Below are 20,047 nucleotides of genomic sequence, written 5' to 3' on the forward strand. Positions count from 1 at the left end.
AAGTGCTTTTAGCAGGCTACGCTCTGCATGCATCTATCCATGCAAATGTAGAATATGGCTCCCAAGACCTAGAACTAGGGCATGTGCACGTGAAGGCTGGAGAGTTTACAAAAATATATAGGCAATACCGTAGCTTAAGAAGTCAGTTTTACTTGTTACAGAGATCCCAAAAAAGTATTCACTACTTTTCAGATATTCCAGACAAGGTCACTTGTAACAAAAAAAAAAAGTCAAGTTCTCTAAAACATTTTTAAAAGCGTGTCTTTTCTTCAAGTGAACAGAACATCTGTTTTTAAGCTCAGCTTTTTAGTCAGTTAAGACTGAATTTATTTAAGATTTTATGTGAACATACGCATAAACACAAATAAGTTTACTTTCAACACATTTGCACGGGGGAAAAAAAAAGAAAAAAAAAGTAACAGAGCAGGTCTGGTTAGTATGTATCTATTGCAAATCTTAAAGATTCCTGTGCATTAGGCCCACCCATCCAGAAAGCAGGGAAGATGTCTCAATGAAAGAAAATTCGTGTTCGAGTCTAAGTGGTGTTTTGAAGAGCCAGCAGCCTACGTGACACCATGAAGCTAGTCACAGTATCCAGACAAGCAGACCTGCTTGGGCTACTAAAGCAGTGTATCCTCCTGAAGGCGTCAGTGACTCCCCAAGTTATTTTCTGTTTCGAAGGCGTTTAGATTTCCTAGGACAGTCTGTGGATTCAACCGCCTTCCTCCGTTTTCTAGGAGATTGTTCATTTGAACCGGAACCCGAAGAGCTTCCTACTGCGCTCTCCATCACCTCTCGCAGCTTGCGTTCAAGCTCAGCCAATCGGGCATTCTGTTCACCTATGATTTGGGTTTGCTCTAGCAGTTTCTGATCTTGATCCTGGAGCTGTTTCTGTTGCTCTTGCACTTTGGTGCGAAGCTCTGAGATTTCCCGCTTTAGCACTGTCACACCCGCACCGTTGGCCTTCACTTGCTGCTGGAGTTTGGTGACTTCCTGTCTTGAAGGATTCTGCTTGGAGAACAGCTGCATTGTTGTTAGTGCTGCAGAAGGCCCTGGAACTTCAGAGAAAACTCTGGTTAGTCCTCCACATCTTTCAGACAAAAGCAGATTGTGTCCCAGCTCTCCGTTTTGCTTATCCCTACACCCCAAACACGAATCTGAGTTCTGGCTGCAGGTTATGCGAACATGGAAACAGACTTACGGTTCTTTTAAGTATCTAACAAGAGCATATGGCATTTCAGGGCACAGCTAGTTCAATTTTAAATATCTGGATTTTCAGTAGTACAGAAAACAGCTCATTCTTCACGTTCTGTGTATGGGTCCCCCTCCTTCAGCCAGATCAAAAATTATAGACAGAATCTGTGGTCTGCTAGAGTCAGTGACACATTAAGTCAAAAACATGCAGTACAGTAAGGAAAAGGCTGAGGTTCTCAATGCCTTCTTCACATCTGTCTTTAATAGACAGGACAGTTATCCAAATGGTACTTGCCCTGACCTGGAAGTCTGGGACGGGGTGCAAAATGCACCCCCTGTGATTCAAGCAGAGACGGTCAGAGATCTTCTCCTCCATCTGAACTCCCACAAATCCATGGGGCCAGATGGGATCCACCCAAGGGTGCTGAGGGAGCTAGCAGAGGTGATTGCCGAGCCACTTTCTGCCATCTATCAGAATTCCTGGTTATCTGGAGAGGTCCCACAAGATTGGAGGCTTGCCGATGTGACTCCCATCTTCAAGAAAGGCCGTAAGGAAGACCCGGGGAACTACAGGCCTGTCAGCCTGACCTCGGTATCAGGGAAAGTTATGGAACAGATGTTATTGAGGGAGATCACACGACACGTGCATGGCAATAAAGGGATCAGACCCAGCCAGCACGGGTTCACCAGGGGCAGGTCGTGCTTGTCCAACCTCATCTCCTTCTATGACTGGGTGACCAGACAGGTAGATGAGGGAAAGGCTGTTGATGTAGTCTACCTGGACTTCAGCAAGGCCTTTGACACGGTCTCCCACAGTATTCTCCTGAGGAAACTGGCAGCCCGTGGTGTGGACAGGTTCACTCTTCTCTGGGTGGAGAACTGGCTGGAGGGCCGTGCCCAGAGGGTAGTGGTTAATGGAGTTAAGTCCAGCTGGCGTCCTGTAACGAGTGGTGTCCCCCAAGGGTCAGTTTTGGGGCCCATCTTGTTTAATATCTTTATTGATGACCTAGACGAGGGAATTGAGTGTACCCTCAGTAAGTTTGCAGATGACACAAAGCTGGGAGGATGTGTCAAACTGCCTGAGGGTAGGGAGGCCCTTCAGAGGGATTTGGATAGGCTGAACAGCTGGGCTGAGCAAAATGGGATGAGGTTCAATAAGACCAAGTGCCGGGTCCTGCACTTTGGCCACAATAACCCCATGCAATACTATAGGCTTGGGGCAGAATGGCTTGAAGAATGTAGAGAGGAAAAGGACCTGGGGGTGTTGGTTGATGCTCGGCTCAACATGAGCCGGCAGTGTGCCCAGGTGGCTAAGAAGGCCAACAGCATCCTGGCCTGTATTAGAAATAGTGTAGCCAGCAGGAGCAGGGAGGTGATCATCCCCCTGTACTCAGCTCTGGTACGGCCGCACCTCGAGTACTGTGTTCAGTTTTGGGCCCCTCACTACAAGAAGGACATTGAGGCCCTGGAGCGTGTTCAGAGAAGGGCAACAAAACTGGTGAGGGGTCTGGAGCACAAGTCTTATGAGGAGCGGCTGAGGGAGCTGGGATTGTTTAGTCTGGAGAAGAGGAGGCTCAGAGGAGACATTATTGCACTCTACCACTTCCTGAAGGGGGGTTGTGGTGAGGAGGGGGTAGGCCTCTTCTCCCTGATAAGTAATGACAGGACGAGAGGGAATGGCCACAAGTTGCGCCAGGGAAGATTTAGATTAGACCTCAGGAAGCATTTCTTTTCTGAAAGAGTGGTCAGGCACTGGAATGGCCTGCCTAGGGAGGTGGTTGAGGCACCATCCCTAGCGCTGTTCAAGAAGCGTTTAGATGAGGTGCTAAAGGACTTAATTTAGTAGTTGGGTAGAGATAGTGATAGGAGGATGGTTGGACTAGATGATCTTATAGGTCCTTTCCAACCTTATGAACTTATGAACTTATGAGCTATAAATTAAACATACAACACAATAACTGTACTAAATGTGTCTCAGTAGAGCACTCTTATTCTGCTGTCATAGCTACAATTCTTTTTTTTTTTTTTTTCGGGGCTTAGAAAGGTATTTCAGTTTAACTTAGTTTTTTGATGAAGGGGATTTATTTTCCATGGTGATGTACACTCATTCTTCCTAAGTCCTAAAAACACACTGGAATTTGAGCTTGAGAATGTTGTTTTTATTAAAGTTCCCACAAATGAAGGAGACTAACAGCTACTGTAAAATTTCTTTCACTTTTTCTAACATGAAAAGGTATCCATCATTTTTTTTTCCTACCATTTTACTCTTCTAGCAATGCAGTGCAAGTAAATTGCAACGTTTAAGCACTATGAAGACAGAACAATCTGGAACAGCCTTGAACAGTCATCCTTTTTTTCTTTAAGAGCCAGTTATTTGACACTAAAGGGTTGGCATTACATACACTATTCCCTTCATACAGGATAGGTTCTTTCAAACCAGATTAAGCCTTGGGTTTGGTGAGGAGATTGACATCAACTATGGTTTTGGGCGATGCATCCTTAGCTGACAGACTCAATAGAACTGAGGTATAATTAACCAGATATAATTAAGAGGTGGAATAGAGAGTTATGGCTAAAGGGATGGACGGGACGTGCAACAAACCACAGGCAGCTCATACAGTTCAGCCTATCATTTTTTGGTTAAGCTGTTTTTTTAGAGTTATTCTTACAGAGAGCATATTTTGCAATCCCTAACATTCTCCAGTTCTACCAACCTGTTGCTTCTGGCCTTTCTATGAGGCAACTACCTTAACACTTTGGTTCACATAAATTACGGAAAGCCTGTGAGGTTACACAAAGGACCAGCTTGTTTATTTACAGACTATTATTTTAGCTGCCTTTTCAGTGTTGCCCGCAAGTATTTTGATGGTTAACATACACCTTAGTGCCCTGGGAATGCTAAGTAAGCACATACTCGTGTGTTCTAGCTCTCCATGTACTACAGCAGCTCTGGCCAATTCATTTGCTGATCCTTACTAAATATAAAAGGCGTCTTGAGTTGTCATGTGCCAAATTTCAACCAAGTGCAACGATAAAGTCTCATTCATTGGTGGCACAAAAGCATTTGTCTAATGAATACACACTATGCATAATTGTAGCATACACTCAAGTGACCGTTCTTTTGCCAATACAAAGCCTCCTTAAATTACAAAGCAAATGAATTTCACAGTTGGCATTCTTAAGAAACAAGTATCATTAATTCGTACGTGATAAAGCTCACTTATTGGAGGGAGCTTTAAAAAACAGAATAATAAAAAACAACAACAAAAAAGCCACTTAACTATACAATGGAATTAATACCTGGGGCAGCTCCTATCAGACGTCCTGATACATCTGACCCAGGAAGCTTCCTTTTCAGTATTGGAACAATCTTCTCATCAAAATATTCCATAGCCATCGAAGAAATGTCCCTTAGTTCTTGAAGAACTTCATGAGCTCTCTGAGGAGCTCTTGTAGAGTTTACATACCTTAGCACACGGTAGATTTCATCTATTACCTAAAACATTTAAGAAGAATTAGGATTTTTCTGATAACGGCAAGATTATTTCAGATCATTCTAAAAGCATTGGCATATCAGGGACTTTCACTACAGAACCTTTACTGTGGCATATCACTACATGTGTTAGTTCTTTATGGTGTTTTGAAACGAAGTACTGTTTGTGATACACCAGAGAAACCATTCACTTGATGGATCACAATTCTATTGAAACTCATGAAAGAATACCTGCGTGAAATGGTTTTACTGCACCTACACTGGGATTTTATGCACTCAGAAAAGCATTGCCCTTCATTTTTGGAGAGCCAAAACAGCAGTTATTCCCACAGCCAGTCATGAGACATACACAACATGGCAATGGAATAACAAGAATTACTCTTATGTCAGCCTGAAGAGCTGTAAATATTTACTTGAATTTGCTTGCTCCCACTCAAAATATTGCAAATTTGGATTACACCCAAAATGTATGAATTTATGAAATACCAATCCAGGATTGGCAGAGAACATAAGCACCCTCTTAGCAGGCTTGAAAAGCAGCCTTTTGTTCAGCACAACTACGGAGATGAAAGGTGCCTCACTCATCTATGAATTCTAGACTGAGCAGGCCAAGATAGGAGTGCTGGTTTCTTACTACAGAAACTACAGAGTCAGATGTTTTGCACATGATTAAGAATGGCTTAAGACTCTACTGAAAGATATGGGTCTTGAGAACTTAGAATCAACGGAGCTGCATCTAGGGTTTTCATGAAGGAAGCTTAGCTAAAAAGCTGCAAAAGCTAGATATGAGCGAAGCATCCCATCACACAGCAAGCTCCCAAAGGCTTCTCTAATTTATCCACATTATATTCCATCAGTAACAACATCCTCAAAGCACTCTTTTGCTATCCTCAACATAAAACCTTGCAGTGGTGCTTCACTGTGACCGGGAACCCTCATGTATTATGCTGAACCTCAAACCAAGATTCACATATTCTAACACGTTCACGTCCTGAAAGTTCTGTGGCACCTTTGTTCAGACAAAAATGTTCTGTTGAAACGAGCAGCTGAGCCTTGAATAGGCTTGACCAAAACCTGACTTTCTGGTGAGCTGGTAACTGTGGTGAAAGGGCAGCAGCAGTATCAAGTTGGTATACCAAGTAAAAAACTATTCTAGCTGTTACACAGGAATACAAATAATGTCTTTATGACCCACTGCCCAGAAGGAAAATGTCTGCCAAGCTTGTTTGCACAACTCCTACACACCCCAGGTCTAGCTTGAGTATTGCCTTCTCACCTATCCCCCAGGAAAAGTAAGGCAATATTACTTTTAGGTATTCTATCACAGCCTTACGTTTATTTATGTTGTATTACATTGTATTTTAAATTAGATATAGGTATAGAAGTAATATAAACTTAATAAACCTAAATGTACTGAACGATAGGAATTTAAATTAATTTAGTGTCAAGGCAATAAAAGAGTATGGAAATCAAATTACCTCCTCAAGATAAAAACTACTTCATGCTGATAGCCTGTCCTGCTGTACTGAATGCAACAATGCCTGCCATGCTTCATATTGCAATCCAACAGCTATTTTTTTACATTCATCCCAGAGCAACCCAGTTATCTGTTCATGAATAACATTAGGCTAATGGTTGCAGGTCTTGTTTCTGTTCTAAACTATATCTGAGTCTCTTTCACGGATGATGCTTTTGTCAATTCCCCTCTATACCTCTGTTTTCACAGCTTATAAAACAGTCCTATCGCTGGCACACATCTCACCCGGTTTATTTATGCTGGGGCAGTAGTCCAAAATACCAGAGCTGTTCAGTAGTTACAATATTTAACAAAGTTTACATACATTTAAAGCTTACTACACCTAATGTACACAAATACCCCATCCATAGCAACACTGAAGGTGTTTCTGCATACTATACACCTTATTTCAGTTAACTTGAAGTATTCAAACCTGTATGAAAAGAAATTAAAAGTCTTCTGCTATATCTTCTGATGACATGGACTTCAGCTGTTTTGTACAGTTACAAATCAGAATTAAACCCTGTGTTTAATTTATCCTGTGTTCCTTGTAAAAATCCTGAAGGAAAGTAGACATTATATTTTAAGTAGTATTTAGACACAGTCTGGTTCATTCATTTCACACTGCCTGTTACTGAGGAGCATTAACTGTGCTTTTTAGTATCTCAGTTTCATTATGCATATACATTAAATAATCTGGGGCAGCTGGGACAAATTCACTTGGAAGTTACACAAACATGTTTTTAAAAACATACACATTCACATAAATTAGGCTACATTTTACCTTTCCAGGTATGAAGCAACAGAGATTGGAATCCACGTATTTCATGAAAGTCATATTTAACAAAGAAAGCCTTGTTTCTACAGCAGCAAGGATATCTGCATGACGAGCTAACGAATGGTTTCTTCTTTCTGACTCTCGTCTAGGAAACAGACCATTAAATGATTTACTTACTGTAATTTAATGAGTCCACAAAATACAACTGTAACTATCACTCAAGTTAATTTAATCCTTAAAACAGTTAAGAGGTTTTAAAACACAACCACTAACATTTGTTCTGTCAAAAAATGACAGAGATTAAATATCAGCTCGTAATAGCATAGCACACTTTCAGAAGACATTTTTTTTTCTCTAAATAACTACATCTTTTGCTATCCATAAACTGTATGTCATTTGGGACTCTAAAAACAGGCTTGCAGTACTAACTAACAGCAGACAATGAGTCAGGGCGGTTATTTTTATCCTCCCATATTCCTGCATTTAGTATTTCAATGCAATACAGATTTAATATAGCGTTATTGCTTGCTACAACCTTTTGGCAAATGATCTCAACAGTAAGTAGCATTTAGTTTCTTCACTCTGACTGGGAAATCTGAGGGGAAAGGCAGCAGCAACTGCACTTACACACTGGAAAGTGGAGAAAAGACACTGCTTTTGAGAGAACCTTGAGCTCTCATAATGAGCACTCACACGTCAAGCCTCCTCCCTTCCCTAATTTAATCCTTGGCACTGAAGAACCTTGCTTTTTTAAGCAGAGCCATAGACAAATAATCAGTCTGTATCAAAGAGGAATGGCATTTAATGTTTTTTGAGGGGGAAAAAAAGAATAAAAAAAAAGAATAAAAAAAAAGAACAAATGAGATTCAAATTTTCAAGATATGTAAACCAAATTAGCAAGTGAGAACACTGAAGTTTCACTACAATTTTAGCTGGTACATACCTTGGAAGCTGAGCTTTAACTTGCTTTTGACACAAGTTGTGATATCTTTCCACTTTTAGAAATCCCTGATTTAACATTCGTTGACAAACCACGTCCATTCGTTTGCAAACCTGTATTTAAGAAAAGCAAAACAAATCTCTTAAGTCTCAACATCACAAGGCACTTTTACTATTATCTCACCCATACTTGCTGGGTAGTACAAGATTCTCTTAGCAGTTTTTCTTGTATTTCAAGACACAGAAACCGCAGAGCAACTTAAGGCATTGCCATCTCTAACAGTGAAGGAGTGCTACATTCCACACAGTTCACAAGTAAGTCTCCTGATTCTGCCTAACAAGAGACAGCAGGCTGAATTCCACTCATACGTAAGCAGATATAATTTCCCTCTTAAGATAATGGAAGTTGAAAAAGCCTTTGTCTGCCTTCCAGCCTGTCTTCCAGAATCGCTCTAGTAGATGGTTTTAGAGGTCTTTTCCAACCTTGGTGATTCTATGATTCTATAAAGTTAGTATTTTCTTGTCTCAGAAAGATGCATTAGAAACAAGAAATAATGTTCTTCCTTCACTGCTTATAAGTTTATCTTTTGGAAGACAGACAATTAAAGAATTTTGCACTATAGTGCAGAAAAAGCAAGATTCCTTTCCATACGAAAGTGTTATCTGTTTGATTCCTTTACAGGCTATGCTGGATACCAACAGCCTGTTTTCTTTCACAGTAGTAGGGAGTAATGACATTTATACAACTCCAAAATCCTAGGTACATTGCTAGGGACAAACTGTGGGGGAACACAAAGAGAAACTTTCATCATGTTTATACTGACATCTGGTGGCAGACAATACCTTTTCCTGTGCTGAAGCCCTCCCAAATCCAAAGGCTGTTAATGTCTAACAAGAACTGCCCTGGATTTTTAAACAAAATCTTTCTTTAATCTTACTCATTTGCCTGGCTTCTGGACATTGCTCACATTTGTGACAACAAGCAGTCTAGAAAACAAACACTAAACCGATACCATTATGAAACCAAAGTGTCTGTCTGCAGCTTATTTTACCAATTACCTCTTAGTTCTCAGCTGGTTCCTGATGATGCCATTTAAAAATATGGCACCTGAAGTTATAAGAATAATATGCCTCTCTTAGACTACATAGTGAGCACTCATACACAAAGTAGCATTAGCACCGTTTTCAGAGCTCATATTGCTCTTGGTTCCTGATAATTGCTATTTCAATGGACTGTAAGAAAGCCAAGAGTTCAAACTTGCTCATATTTGCCAAGTTTTCAGTGTTAGAAAGTTGTTCTGTGACCACATGAAATGCACAGGGTAGCTGCTTCTCAGCATGGTGGCATGTATGCAGTAACAGCTCCTCCAGAAGAGCTAATTTTCCACTTTGTTGTAAACAAACTGACACAATCTGCTAGAGGACTACCAGCTTCCCTTTCTTCAAGCATGTGTTCCTTCTGCCCAACTTCACTAACAGATGACCAGTATCAAAACTGGAGGTAAAAATATATTCCGAGTGTTTAGATTCATTGCGTGTTCTTTTTTAAGATCAATAGAAGCTACACAGACACTGTATTTCATAACGCCTTTCTAGGCTGAAGAATAAGTGACAAAATGCTGATGACTTCAGCAAGCCTTAAAATAGAAATGCCTGTAAATACAGATTTATTGGAACCGTGGGAAGATTAAAGCTGAGCTGTCCTTATTTGTGCTCTGCAGAACACTAGTGCAAATTTGCTGCAGCATCTAAGACACTTCTGATACATGCCTGAATCCAAGGTAACCTTATCTTCAGAGTGTTCAAGGAAGACATACGTTGTTTGCTTTTAATTGTGGGACTGTTTGCAGTCATGTTTACCCTAGCAATAGCCAGAAAAGGAGTGCATTTCCAAGCTCACACTACGAGTGTCATTATCACCCCAATTCACAAGTGTCCAGCTCTCATCCTCTTGGCTGACTGCATCTGTAAAGAGAACCTAGAGCAGCACAAGCCCATTCTACTGCTTTAGGACAACTGATAGCATTTCATATGTCATCATCACTGCATCTCAAAATGAAGACCTGTTTCTTCCAGACGTGGATGTTACCACATTTAAGAGACGTTACACATACACATTTACCAGCAGAATTCAAAGTGATTTCAGAAGGTAGGATTGACTCAGTTTTACTCCATTTTATTCAAGAAAGTGGAGGCTCCACTTAAGTGAATACGGCATCACACAAATAGGGCGTAATTAAGTGAAATTACTTGTTCCAGGAAAATGGCTCCAGGTTTTCGTTGTTTTCATTCCTCCTTTGCCATTTTCCTGTTCACAATTTAAGGCTTCTTAGAGAAGGGAGAAAAAGAGCGTTCCCTCCTGCTGCTCCAGCATTTAAAGCTATCAGTTTAGAGAATCCACACTATTTATCAGTGTACGTATGATCAAGCTTTCTTTAGGCTAGCTGACGTCTTGCCTTCCTCAAGGTGCATTAATCCTTAGAAAGTGAGTGGCATTCCATGGGATAACGAGGCTGTTTACAGGCACACTTTTAATGAGCATAAAGACCTAAGGAATGTAATCCCAGCCATTCAATTAATGTGGTCCCATAACGTATCTTTAGCAGAATGCTACTCATTAGGAAATGCATTATGAGAAGCAGCTCAAGTAAGTTCTCAAAGTTCGCTGTTTGTGCAATGCACAAATACACAAGTGTATCCTAAAGTCATCTGCCCTTAAAAACCTGACAGTGGTGAATTTCCATTATGAATTTACACCTAAACAATGTCATTTTGAAATGCTATCACAATTCTCCATCAATGACTGCAGTTATGTGTAGCCTCCTTGCCTCTGTTGAGCCTTCAGTGAATTGCCACAATAACATCTTTAGTTTTGTACAGCAATTGAAAATACTGAGCTGATCTAGTCTACATGGTTTTTACTAAGTCAGACCAGAAGGGCAGTGCTTCTTGACATTAGTGCTGGTTAATAAAAACAAGCATGCTTTCCACGTATTTTCTCATCATGTTTCCTGGTGTGCTTAAGCGTGCCATAAAGAATTCAATGAAAATTATGTTTTTTTGTTGTCAGTTACTTAAATATTAAAGATAGGTGAAGACCAACTTCCCCAGTGCACATGCCACGCAGTCCCACTGGCATCATCCTGGGGCAACAGTACCCTTGGGGCAACAAAGCCAGAGAAGGGTCTAACACACCAGGGGAGGTTCAGATTGAATATTAGGAAAATGTTCTTCTCCATAAGTGTGGTTAAGCATTAGCACAGGCTGCCCAAGGAGGTGGTGGAGTCACTATCCCTGGAGGTGTTCACGAAACATGTAGATGTGTCATCTGCAGACAGGGTGGTGACGGGTCAACAGTTAGATGAGATGAGCTTTTCCTACCTTCATGATTCTATGACTCTAGGAGTAGTTTGCCTCATTTTACATCGAGTATTACTCCTTGCATGTGCATCTCTGCCAATTTTTATCCATTTTGTTTTTGCTGTTTTTGAAATGGCTGAAAGCAACAGTCTTCTTGAAAAAAAATTGATTTGTGTTACATAAGAGAGGTGTTTCAGTTCTTGGAAAACATAGAGAGTTAGTCCTTACACCACCTTTCCTATTCTCAATTTCACTGCTGACAAAGCATTGTTTACAAACACTCACAGCCTTAGAGGAAGAAAAAAAATCTCCTTACTGCCTACTGACAGTTTCCACAGCTACCATTTACAAAATGCAACAGGAAAACTGCAGCAAAGAGCAGTGCCTAGTGTGGCACTACAGACTATACAACAATGAACATATCTAAACACAGTACATGTTCTTTACTTCCCTTCATCCAAACTGTAGAAGCTACAATCCAAGAAAGATGTATTTTTTTTTTCACCCCCCACAAATCCACTATCTACGCTCACAGAAGAGGCTTTGGAGATTACAAGACTGACAAGATGATAGAAATATTAAGCATATCAGAATCGCCTGGGTTGGAAGGGACTTTGAAGCCCACCCAGCTCCAGCCCCCAGCTATGGGTAGGGCTGCACCCCCAGCTCAGCTGCCCAGGGCCCCATCCAACCTGGGCTGGAGCACCTCCAGGGATGGAGCACCACGGCTCTCTGGGCAGCTGTGACATGGCCTAATCATGCTCAGTGAAAAGTTATATGGTGTGTTTGGTGCAGTATGAATAAAACCAGAGCTTCTGCTTAAAAAGCTTTCAGTTTAGAATCAGGTTGCTGATCTGGGACAAATGCAGTCCAATTCTCTGCAGAAATACATGTGTAATGCTATCTGGTTTAAGCTAATGAGCTCTTAAACTAGAAACAGCACAGGCAAGTTGACTGAGGGTTACATAAGCTGCGTATTAATTCCCTCACTATTATTCCATACCCGATCTCAACAAAATTGAGTAAGATAGCAGTTGGTCATATTATGGCACAGTTTACACGAGGCTCCTGAAGCAGGCAGTTGAAGACTGATAAACACCGATCTCCTCACTGACCTCCGAGCTTTTATCGGCACAAAGAGTTAGCAGGTGGAGCTCATATCTTTTGTTAGATCCGTTAGCACGGCTCTAGGGCAGACAGAGCTTTAAGCCTTCCTTCCCTGCCCCACGTGCAAGGGTCCTCGGAGCAGCGGTCTCACCGCCTCGCGGTGGTCGCACCGCCCCCTCTCGTGGGCTCCAGCAGCCCCGCGCTGCTTTTACAGAGCACGAACGGAATCAAAGGCGTTAAGAGGCGGCGGGGATCCATTAGGAACGCGGGTACAGCGCACACCTGCACGCCCGTACGGGAGGAGCGGGGTGGGCGGAAAGGGGGAGCCCGAGCCCGAGCCCGGCCCAGCCCAGCCCAGCCGCCTGCACACCTCCTCTCCGGCGCTGCTCCCGCTCCGGCGGCCCCTCGCCCGCCTCCCCTCCCCTCCCCAGCCCCTACCAGGCGGAGCTGGCTCGTCTCGTCGTAGGACAGGAAGCTGAGGATGCTCTCGATGGCCACGATGGGCAGCCCCATCAGCGTGTTGCTCTGAGGCGGCTGCTCCAAGGGCGTCGGGGCCTCGGGAGACTGCGAGAGCGGGGGCGGGGAGAGCCGCGCCGAGCCCGGGGCGCCGCCTTCCCCCTCCGACAGGAGCCGCTCCTCCGCCGCCGCCATCTTACAGCCCGTCCTTCCTCCGCCGAGGGCGGGCGGACGGCCTTCCTGTGACGGCACTTCCGCTCTCTCTTGAGGAGGGCGGGGATTGTCGTAGGTCCCCGGGGCACTGTCGCGTCAGGGGCGGAGTGGGGAGATCTCTGCTGCTTGGGGTGGTCGTGCTAACGGGTGTAGCGCAGGATAAAAGCGTTAGTGGGCGTTTGAAGGACGGTTGGTTCCACAATTCCTTGGAAGTACTGTGAGATACCGCAGTGCATTCTGATCTGGTGTGTTCTTTACACCAAGTACTTGAAGTAACCGCTCTAGTTCCAGATGAGCTCAATAAACCAGCGGCTTGCTGCGCTGCTGGATCACAGAACTGTAGGGCTTGGAAGGGATCTCTGGTCCAACCCCCTGCCATGGCAGCTCCCCACAGCAGGTCGCGCACGTAGGTGCCCAGCTGGGTCTTGAGTATCTCCAGTGCAGACTACACAGCATCTCTGGGCAGCCTGTTCCTGTGCTCTGTCACCCACACAGCAAAACATTTCTTCCTCCTGCTGTTTGGACTCTGAAAGCACCGTGATAGAACTGTAATACTGTGGATTCTTGCCCTCTTTCTGATCGATTGAGGACTAGCAAAACAGAACTGTAACAATCTTGTGAAGGCCTCAGAACTAAACCTGTACTGTAACACTCTTGTGGAAGGTGCAGAACAGCCACACGCTGTGCCCAAGTGCAATGGAGGAATCAGGAGTTAGTAGTCTTGCTTAATATGGTCTTAGGTCTCTAACACAACCACAACCCTCCATGACCACTATGTGAAGGGAGAAGCATGGCCACTATGGCATGTGCACGGCACTTGATATTGGACACTTCACGCCTGGCAACAATTCCTGGCTCAGTTAGAAGGGACCATCATACAGTATGAAAACCATTGCCAACCTCATATCAGGTAGCACTTGCCCCACTATATCCTCAACCACCACAGAGGGACAGATCCTCAAAGCATAGAATCATATAATCCTTAGAGTTGGAAGGGACCTCTGAAGGTCATCTAGTCCAACTCCCCTGCAACGAACAGGGACACCACAGCTAGATCAGGTTGCCCAGGGCTTTATACTTCTTGTCTTTGAAGGTTTATCATGACCTTTTTAATGTGCAGCTTCTCCCTTGGAAACCTATCTGAAAGCTCCATCGTAGAAGAACAAAAAATAGAAAAGAATTAGCTTGGGAGCAGGGAAAATGCAAGGGTGAGACTTTATGTGTGTCATTCTAATGGCATTTCAAAAATGTGCACTGAAATTAATATTTCCTTTTTAGGAGCACAGCACATTGTGTATTTCCCTTCCTCCCCATCCCATGTCATCAATGCTGCTGTAAAATGATCTGGCTATCTTAGAGAACAAGGGGTTTTTTATGGGTGTGTTTTTAGGAGCTGACTGCTCCTTCCAGATGCACTCTCAGCAGTTTAAAACACAATTGGTCGAATTTGTAAACTTGTGACTTGGCACAGGAAGTCTGTGCTGGTAGTTCACTAATACTGTAAAAGCAAATGTTTTTTCCCCTCTTCTATATATAATTTAAAATAGTTTCAAGAATGCTTTCTGTTTTGTAATTTGATCAATTTGAGGTTTTGAGGTACTGCTTTATGCTTTAAGACACACTTTTATGCCTAATAATATATAAGATGCATTTTCTATATGTTTATTATATTATTAAGTATAGTGTAACACTTCTTATATAGGAACTGACAAGTGTAGAACTGACAAGTGGACATCAGGGAAGACAGGGACAAAGGAAAGAAATCCAGCAGCTGAACCTGAAGGAAGGTGTATAACTAGGCCAAGAACTGTGAGGTTAATGGGGAATATATCAGCAAAGAGGAATAACGTGCTCAGAAACTGAGAACAAGAGCAGAAGCTGGGTGGGAGGAAAACAGATTTGTTTTATTAAGTTAGTATAATCAAGAGAAAAATAGAAAATGCCTTCCCACAAGGCAGGTTTTCTTTTCTAGGGTGGCAGAAATTTGCTCACTTTATGAATCTTGTTTACATACATAGAAAAGGTGCTAAATTTGAAATCAGACAGTTATATTTGAGTAGCTGTATTTTCATACAGGCTGCTGAATACAGAGGCAGAGCGAAGTCTAAGGCTTAAAACTAGTGCAGAAGCTTGGTGCAAGTTCATGTCCACACAAAGCTTAGGGCCTGACTTTAAAGGAGGGTAGTTACATCCAGACATACCCAGGGACTGTCGCTTTTGAGCCTGAACTTAAAACAAATCAATCAAACAAACAAAAATAAAAAAATACCACCACCACCTCCATTTCTTTTTAACATGTTTCTAACAGGAGTAGATAGAAGTATAAATTTGCACAGATTCATGTTTTGCAACTAAAAGTACTACCCACTAATAGGCAACATGATACTGTCATTTGTAATTATAGTTTCAGAAAGGAATGTGATCCCAGTTTAGTTAAATCAATATATTTAAATGAATGCTTTGTAGTTTCGCCAATTTGGGGCCCTTTGGTGCTACATGTATAAAAATGATTGAGAAACTGCCTCTACAACCTCCATCTGCCTTTTAATTTATTTGCAGTACCCTGTGTAAGGTATCTGATAGTAATCATAAACTGAAGCTGAGAGGCAGAGGATGAAAGAAAATGCATTCTCTGCAGATTTTCTCAGTGAAAAGTACAGGGACCAAACTAATTGTGAGTAATTTTGGTAGGCCAGTCATGTCGCACAGTCAAGCTCTCTTTAAATAGAATTTTCCAATTTGAATTTCAAAAAAAGATTTAATTAAGTGTTTTCAAATCCACAAGCGATTGAGAGTTTGTGGACATGTCATATGTTTATTAGGGAAGCTGTGGAGTCGCATATGGGCTAGCATGTTGCCTTGGCCATGCTACCTGTCCTCACACAGCTGTACTCAGGAGTAAACTCAGTGGAAAAACCTATATTAAAAGAAAGGAAGTTTCAATTACATTAGTTTTGCTATTGTTCTGTATTATATTTTCTTATTCACAAGCCCTAGGGCAGAGATTCAGTTTCCATCATTAGAAAGTACTCAGTTTTTCTGCTAGTCTCCTTGATGTAAGTTCCAAGCAACTCCCTTGATTTTTTTGCATATTACCATATACTTAAACTATGATGAAGAGAATTTGGTGGAGATATCAATAATGTCCCCCTCAGTGTCTCATCGTTTCAGCTCAGTGAAACATTTCTGGCATGACTAACGGCACCAATAGTGCTGATGTGTAAGAAAATGAGAGCTTCTACAGTGTCAGTTGTCCTTTGTAGACTATACACCTCTGTCTGGTGATATCTAAGGCAGGGTTAGAATTGCTGATGCAGCATACAGCTCTGTGTGAGAGTGTGCAAAGCAAATGTGTACACTGATCACGAGAGGTAACAACAGTGCAGCCTCCTCAGTCCTGTAGTCCCCTTACAAAAAAGAAAGTGTTAGGCCTGATCTTGAAATAATTTTATGTTTTCTGAAACCCTTCTCCAGAGAAATTACTAGCATGAGCTAAGGCTGGCTTCTTGGCAGCTGAGAGACAGCAACAGGGGAGCGATAAAACGGGAGCGTTCATTTAACTCTCCACATGCTCTAATCTCCAGTCGAGATGTAGCTTCAGCACCACTGCACGGCCAAGCAGTGTCCCAGGGCTGCTGGTAGGGAATGGGATATTGATCACAGAACTCCTGTTTGCAAAAGCTGAATGTGTCTGAGCTTAATTAGCATATTTTTAATTCCTTCCTTGTCCTTCCTTATTGACCAACTCCTTTAAGGAGCAGCCTGAGGCAGACACAACTTTCTCATGTTGCAGTCATTGCCTTAGGCAGACATTCTGCTACAGTGTCTTCAGTCAGGATCTGTGCTGAGATAAACTGACACAGATCCAGAGTGAGTCCAATGAATACAATTTAATTATTGAGAATAGCAACTGTGCATGATGTGTACCCAACACTTATTTCTGCCAGCCTACCTTTGTTTCAGAGATGCTGGGGATTAATGGGAGAGGAAGCTTATTGTCTCTGAGGGACTTTCCAGACTTGCCTTAGACGGCTGGTTGCCCTCTATCGAGTTACCTCTGGAAAACAAACAAACAAACAAACAAACAAACAAAAAAACAGAAAAACAAAACAAAACAAAAAAACCCCAAATTTATATCACATAGAAAATAATTTAAAGCAGAAATTAGAGTTTTCTTCTAGCAAATAACTTGAAAAGTTGAAAGAGCTTTAGTTTACCAAATTTAAATAATTCCTGGCTGATAGGGAAGGAATTGAAGTTTTGGTTTTGTTTTGTTTTGTTTTAGTGTGAGTGATGCTTACATATGGAGATACAAATGCTGCTTTCTACTTTTGTATATTCATCATTTGAAATTGTTGAGTCATCAGCTTATGAGCTGAATAGATTGCAGCAAAATCAATGCAGATTTCAGAAGCAGTTTCTGAGTGCTGCTGGTATCTGGGTGCTGCTGCCTTCTCATAATTATTTATTAGCTTAGTGGGTAATGTGATCAAATGAGTACACTGCACAATGGGGTGCATATGTGACTCCCTCAACTTAGATACAGTGATTGGCTTACAGAGAAGGGCTTCACAGCTGAAGAAAGAAATTTTAGTTACCAGATTCAGATGCTTTGGAGGGAAGTATCTTTTCCCCAGGAGGAAGGTACAACTTTTATATCACTCCTCAATGACAAAAAAAAAAAAAACAAAACAACAAAAAAAACCACAACAATTTATACCTTGAACATTGGACATGACAAAATTTGTGGCAAGTTGCAATGTCTTAATTAAAAAAATACATCTGCCAAATGCTTCTTCATGTTTTGTTTCAAACACAGCATGGGTTTCTCTTCTGCAGGAGCCACCAGAATGATAGAAGGAGTCCTGGCTTGTGTGGTTAACTGAGTCCTTTAGGGATTTCATCAGTCTCAGCTGCAGATTTCATTACTGATGAACCTTTCTTTCCATCTGCTGTACATTTTCTGCAAAACTACTTCCACTGCAAAGTCTGTGATCTGACATTTTAAAACAAATTAAATACTGAAAATGGTGTGCATAGCTTAGTGAACACAGAGGGCTTGGACAGCCTGGCAGCGCAGCTCACCCACAGCAAGCAGAGGGGTCTGCCTGGAGGACAGCAGGACACCACGCATCATCCTTTCCCCATTGAGCAGCAGAGCTTGGATGCTCGCCTGGGGCTAACCGTCTGCTATGGGACCAGCTGCTGAGCTTGCTGAGCCTTGTACATGGCACCATTCCCAGCACTGATGAAGTACTGGAGATTGCATATTCTCATACTCGGTGGCTTGCCCAACTCTTGCCCAAGGTTAGTGTTACAGGTAAGAGAAAGTGTCAGGGTTAGAGTTAAGATTTGGGTTAAGAGTTATGGATGAGGTTAGGGTCAGTATTAGGATTATGTTTTGGGTTAGGGTTGGGCTAGTCAGTGTCCAGGGTTAGGGCTACAGGTTAAGGTTAGTATTATGGTTACAGTGTAGTGTTAGAATTAGGTGTCAGGTGCTGTTAGGTGTTATGGGTTGGTAGATAGCATTAGAATTGACATTGCTAGTGTCAGGTTTTAGGGGTTAGGAGTTCTGGTTCCGGCTAGCATTAGGGTTTAGGGGTAGTGTTAGCGTTAGGGCTGTGTTTGGGGTAAGGCTTAGGTTTTGGGTTAGGGTTAGAGATCTGAAACCCCAGCCCACTGAATTTAGGTGAACAATTCTCTCGTCTTGTTGCATTCTTCTTCCCACCTTTCTCACTTCAGAAGCTTTCCATTCTGTACTCGTAAGCTTTAAACTTCAGTAACAACAGATCGTAAATTTGATATGGTGCTATTTCAACGGTAGGCGGCAGTGGGCAGCAAACCTAAGGCTGTTGCACTGATGTTGTTACACTGATTTGTGACGAACTTTCTCAAATGACTGCTTCAGAGATAGTCTAAGAACCAGGATCACAGCCTTTTTGATGAAGAATCAAAGGGGTTATTGCAATAGTGACCATCACTACTGCTGTTATATGTAATATCTTTCTACTTTTGTAAGTTTCTGCAATTTACATCAAGGAGATCTCTCTCGCAGGGAGAGAAGAGGAATGATTCTGGTACATTTTTGTATTTTTTGTCCCTCCTTCTCTCAGATGCTTTTCAAGCAGTTCCATGAGTATTCAGCTGGCTGCTTGCTGTGGCTGCTTTTCAGGCACTGCATATGGTCTTGGTCTCCCAAAGTAAGCTCCTTGCAGGCCCCCAAGAAGCAGAGGAGAGGTGCAGGGCTTCAGCTGTCAGTGCTGTTGGCTCCTGTTCCTGTGATCTCATCTTTCCTTTTCTGTGATAGCTCTGCATGTGCAGGAGGAACCATTGCTGCTGCCAGTTCTTCTGTGGGTTATGTTCTTGTCACCAACTGTTGGCACCCTGGAGACTGACTGTGAGCAGAAACTCTTAGGCTTCTTCCCACTGGGGGGAACCAGAGCTTTAATGAACCCTGTTCGTAATAGCACTCTCCTATGATTAATAAACTACTGTGGGAAATTCCTGCCATCACAGTGAGATAAGAAATGATGCTAAGGGAGGCACAGGTGCAGGCAGTGGTGGCCCTGATTTACCCACAGAGCAGGTGGAAGGAGGCTGCTCCGAGCCCACTGCCAGCTGGCACTGGGAGCACAGGGCCTGGCACTGGCATGGGGAGAACACAGTCACCCCATGAAGCTTCATTTCCTTTTCAGGGATGGAGCAGCAGCTTTGTGTGGGGAACAGAACAACGAGAAGCTGTGCCAACAGAGACTTCTGTGGACTGACCTGCAAGGGACACATGCTAACAAAATGTCATTACTGCACATGTCAGAAAGCCATTCTCAATCTTCCCCTAACCATTTCCATATTTATTTTATAAGCTTATAAAGGGTTTGTTCCAGTCAGTATTAAAGGAATGCACTAAGAGATCTCAGCCCTTATTTTATCCCGAGCCACTTGGATGCTCCAGAAAACTCAGCAGGGATCTGCAGCAGGCCCTCACTGCTCT

At 42.5% G+C, this 20,047-nt stretch overlaps 1 protein-coding gene across 2 annotated transcripts; it reads right to left on the reverse strand.

Annotated features, from left to right (window-relative positions):
* Nucleotides 1-416: 416 nt before the first annotated feature.
* Nucleotides 417-13,080, reverse strand: FBXO28 (F-box protein 28). 2 transcript variants are annotated; one of them, XM_065738295.1, is made up of 5 exons: nt 12,826-13,073; nt 7,925-8,034; nt 6,988-7,126; nt 4,495-4,690; nt 417-1,058 (listed from the first exon to the last, which is right to left on the reverse strand). In XM_065738295.1, exons 1-5 carry the CDS (start codon nt 13,036-13,038, stop codon nt 664-666), a joined length of 1,053 nt encoding a protein of 350 aa, XP_065594367.1. In that variant the 5' UTR covers nt 13,039-13,073; the 3' UTR covers nt 417-663. The 2 variants fall into 2 exon arrangements, with proteins under 2 accessions (XP_065594367.1, XP_065594441.1); XM_065738369.1 differs by lacking the exon at nt 417-1,058 and adding an exon at nt 3,130-3,314 and having other exon boundaries at nt 12,826-13,080.
* Nucleotides 13,081-20,047: the final 6,967 nt, after the last annotated feature.

This window comes from Cyrtonyx montezumae, unplaced genomic scaffold (assembly GCF_038088225.1).
Source record: "Cyrtonyx montezumae isolate F1298 unplaced genomic scaffold, pur_monq_1.0 scaffold_0, whole genome shotgun sequence".
NCBI classification, from domain to species: domain Eukaryota; kingdom Metazoa; phylum Chordata; class Aves; order Galliformes; family Odontophoridae; genus Cyrtonyx; species Cyrtonyx montezumae.

Excerpts from the sequence above, each read along its gene's own strand:
- FBXO28 (XM_065738295.1), bottom strand. The coding sequence starts at position 13,038 with ATGGCGGCGGCGGAGGAGCGGCTCCTGTCGGAGGGGGAAGGCGGCGCC. Across the intron at positions 8,035-12,825 it reads AGACGAGCCAGCTCCGCCTG|GTTTGCAAACGAATGGACGT; the intron begins GTAGGGGCTGGG and ends TCTTAAATACAG. Across the intron at positions 7,127-7,924 it reads GTTAAAGCTCAGCTTCCAAG|ACGAGAGTCAGAAAGAAGAA; the intron begins GTATGTACCAGC and ends TCTGTTTCCTAG.